The sequence below is a fragment of the Aphanomyces astaci genome (assembly GCF_000520075.1).
Source record: "Aphanomyces astaci strain APO3 unplaced genomic scaffold supercont1.147, whole genome shotgun sequence".
NCBI classification, from domain to species: Eukaryota; Oomycota; class Saprolegniomycetes; order Saprolegniales; family Verrucalvaceae; genus Aphanomyces; species Aphanomyces astaci.
Window position 1 is genome coordinate 8,836 of NW_009798410.1, and position 4,047 is coordinate 12,882.

General features: G+C 50.7%; 1 protein-coding gene across 1 annotated transcript; it reads left to right on the forward strand.

The window, feature by feature from the left end:
- Positions 1 to 1,994: 1,994 nt before the first annotated feature.
- On the forward strand, positions 1,995 to 3,095 carry H257_18231 (hypothetical protein; the record flags this gene model as incomplete). The annotated part of the gene is made up of 4 exons (XM_009847250.1): positions 1,995 to 2,374; positions 2,600 to 2,846; positions 2,883 to 2,943; positions 3,010 to 3,095. 4 exons carry the CDS (start codon positions 1,995 to 1,997, stop codon positions 3,093 to 3,095), a joined length of 774 nt encoding a protein of 257 aa, XP_009845552.1.
- Positions 3,096 to 4,047: the final 952 nt, after the last annotated feature.

Consider the following 4,047-nt stretch of genomic DNA (forward strand, 5'->3'; position numbering starts at 1 on the left):
AACAGGGTGTAACTTGCCGCCAGGGTCTGTGATCCCACAGATCAGAACTAAATACCCGATTGAATTGATCTTGTAGGTTGCATCCCAATGAAACACAAACGTCGATGGGTCCCGATTCATCTGTCGGAGCAGCGCTTTCGTCGTCATTCCAACCTTGAACACACCAGTCGAACCACCGTAGCCAACTTGTGGTGCCCCGTCAAGCACCTTGAAGCCGAACGAAGAGTACCGACACTCATCACTCGGCGGGACAACGTGCTCACCAAAGGGCGACCCAGACCACTCTCCCGGGACATGCGGCTGGCCAGTGGGCGGCGCAGTCCAAAGCTGACCGATGGGCGGCGCAGACCACTCTCCCCGGACATGTTGCTGACCGATGGGCGGCGGAGACCACTCTCCCACTCGCTGGACCAATGGATGCAGGAGGGGCGGCGCAGTCCAATGCTGCTGGATAGGCGGAGACGACCAATGCATTCCTTGTCGGACATGTTGCTGCTGGGCTGGAGGCGCAACCCAATATGGTTGTGCGTGCGGTGGAGACCAATACTGCTGGATTGGTGGTGTTGACCAATGTACAACGGGTTGCTGGAAGGACGATCCATACCAATGCGATGCAGACCAAAGTCCCTCTGATGGGACATGTTGCTGCTGGATGGGCGGTACAAATCGGGTTTGCATGAGCAAAGCGACCATTGCTGCTGGCTTGTTGTGCTCATCCATACAAACACTGCGGTAATACCCAGCGCGGTTTTGGAACACCTTCACATGCGGCATATTCGTTGCATGCACGAACTCCTTCAATCGGTGCTGTACCCTGCTTGGCGGGATTCCCTCTGCAAACAATCTGTCGGCTTGGTTTCGAATGGTCCGTGTCATTGCATTGGACATTGGGCCGTGGCAGTCACCGTACTCTTCACGCTTGTACGCCACACTTCTGTCGTCAAGCGAGCACTGAAGAACTTTGAGTCGCTTTGCGCAATGCTCTCGGCAAGTGCATTTTAGGTATCGGAGACGCATGTGGTGTATTCCCGATCCCAGGCAAATGGTGCAGCGAACCTTGCCGGTCAAAGTGATTGAGCAGGGGGCCAAATGGTCCTTAGCATCATCGAACGAACCAAAGTCTCCCACCATGATCCATGTGTAGTTCACTCGGGGTTGAGATCGTTTGCGTTGGTTGGGCCAGTCGGGCACTACAACGAGTTGTCCCTCCGACTGTTCCCTCGCTTCTCCCTCCTCGTCACCGTAGTCGACTTCGCCCACACTGTTCGCAGCAGAAACGCTCTCCTGCTCGTTGTTCGCCTCTGCAACAGGCGCGAGCCACAGCAGGCGTTCTACACATGTTCCCAGTTGGAGCTCCATGACCTTGATTGGTGGTGACCTTGACAGGTGGTGACCTTGATAGATGGTGACTCTGATTTTTTTGCTGTCCCTCTGTTAATTATATGGCCCTCCACGAAGTTGTACTTGGATAAAGTATAGTTGCAATCTAATGTCACGCTATTATTGAAAATATATCGGAGAATCCCCAGCAAAATCGACACAACGTTTGTGGTGCCGAGTTTGACCACCATGAACACATGCAACGACAAATTAATACCTTGGTATTTGAAAGCACGGCTTACTTTTAATTCAATCAAAGCTCTCACCTCCAAGTCGACCACGGGTTGGTGAGTGAGTGGCGCATTTTCGATTTCGTGAGTGGCGCATTCGATATCGGCGAGGTCATGAGCTGTGCACCGGCGAAGCGTCCTCGTGAACGACAGAAAATCTGACCATCGGCAAGCGATCCCAAGTGGCACCGAATGCCACCGCCCCCCCTACACCAGCCCAGAACGCATCGCAATGCTGTATTGCAGGCCACGTCGCTGCAAATGGTGAAGACTGTTTCATCGAGAGCGAAATTCGAAGGAAGTACCTCGAATTGGATGCGTACCTGCAATCCACGACCCAAGGTGAAGTCCCACCCGGTCCAAAGTGATTACGCACCATGCGACATGGCCCATGCCCAGTCGAAACCCAAATGTCGAAAGACTACCCAGACTGGCCCTCGCTCGTCCCCTCAGCCGATCCGCACTACACCACATTCCTCAGCCGCCAAGCCAGCGCCAAATGACCCTCCACGCAGTCGTGTTTTGGGTCATATGACTCCGTACGCCACTTTGACCGGCCCATATTTGTCCCCCACCTCGATCCACGCCGCACCAGAGTCCACCGTCACCAAGCCGACAACAAACCCCCTCCCAAACACTGATAACGATAGCCATCAAGAAGACACCCCCCGCCCAGCTGAAAATGCAGCAGACGTAGAAATCATCGCCCTTTGTGATAGCGACGACTCCGAAGTGCAAGCCTTTGAAGCCTTCAAGGCACTTCGGTGAGCAAGCAAAATGGAAAGGGAACAACAGCTCAAGAAAAAGTACGAGCAGCACCAAGTTCGCATGAAGTTTGAGGTAGTGGTACTACCTCACAACTGCCCTCACTGAGGTGTGCCATCACATTGATGACTTCTGCCCGCGACCAACAGCCTTGCCCCAAGGCGTGCACAATCGTCTCGTGGTGTAGCATTCGGCACCGACACACACAACCCGCACTGCCGTAGATGTTCGAAGCAGTTTCCGTGCACAATAGTCCGGCTTTGCGACAACCTCCTCACGCAGACGGAATACGCCCCAGGACGATGCAGTGCTAATGAGCATTGCCAAAACCAAACCATTTCCAAGAAACTCTTCCCCCCCACAACAGTTGTTGCTGATTCAAAGTTGACCCATGCATTGCGCGTCGATGAAGGTGTCCCTCCAGGAACAAAAATCATCGAGTACGTGGGTGAACACATCGGCAAAGAAGAGGTTGCAGCACGGAAGTAAAAGCGTCATGGCGCGAAGAATTGGTACATCGCGCGTGTGGGCACCAACGGAGACTTGTACGTTGACGCCTCGAAGTTCGGTAACAACTCGCGGTGTATCAATCATGCCTGCGTTCCGAATTCCCGCTTCGAGGTATGGTATGTAGACACTAAACCAAGACTCATGGTGGTTGTGAACACTGCTCTCGAGCATGGCACTATATTGACGCTCTCTTACATGAACGCGGCGTAGAGCATCACTTGCGTATGTGGGGCATGCGACGGTGGCTACAATCTTGCTGATATTGTTTAATTAACAGTAAATGAATTTTTTCTACAATCTTAGTGGTCGCATCAATTCAGGACATGCCGCGACGTTTCGGAATGCTGCTGGATCTAGATTTCATCCAAGATTCATTTTGCAAAACCAGATGATCTGCCAGAATGCTGTAATGTTAGTACTACATAGTAGTACGTATTTCGCTGTGGTGGTAATTATCCCACCTAATTCTTGACATTATCGGTGATCGTGCGCACATCCTTGAACTTCAAGGGCTGTTTTTGGCCCATCTGGTGAATTTGGTGGCCCATCACACCGGTCAGTGTGATAAAAACGCCATTATATCAGAATTTTGGTGGGTCTTAACGTTTTTCATACCCGGCTTAACGATTTTGAGCATTCCTTAACGTTTATATCACGTTACCTTTGTAGTGGGTACATACCTGTCTATATGTATAGTATGGAGTCCATTTTTTGGTCGTCCATCCGGGGGAGTACAGCGGGCTATGTACCTCCATCTGTTGGATGAGACAGGCAAGAGTGACGTAATGATTGGAGATGCAACAAGACCAAGCACATGTTGTTCGGATTCGTTACCTCTTGGAGGCAGAGAGTGAATACTACAGTACTACCGTGAAGGATACACAGTAGCAGTATTGTCCTTTTACCCAAAATTTGGACTTTTGTGTTGATTCGCCAAATCTATCCATGGATTCTCTTTACTGACTTTTGTATGTAAAAATGGTCAAGTGTCACACTAATCTCATTCACACACTAATTCGATATTGAATTGGTCGAAGAGTGGATTTGATTGGCTACGTTTTGAGTGTTCTGAGTTTTGATTGGTCGATCGATTGTCTGCCGATTTGGGCTGCTCATAATCTTGACAATACTTATAATTTGAAGTACCAGGTAATAACTAGTA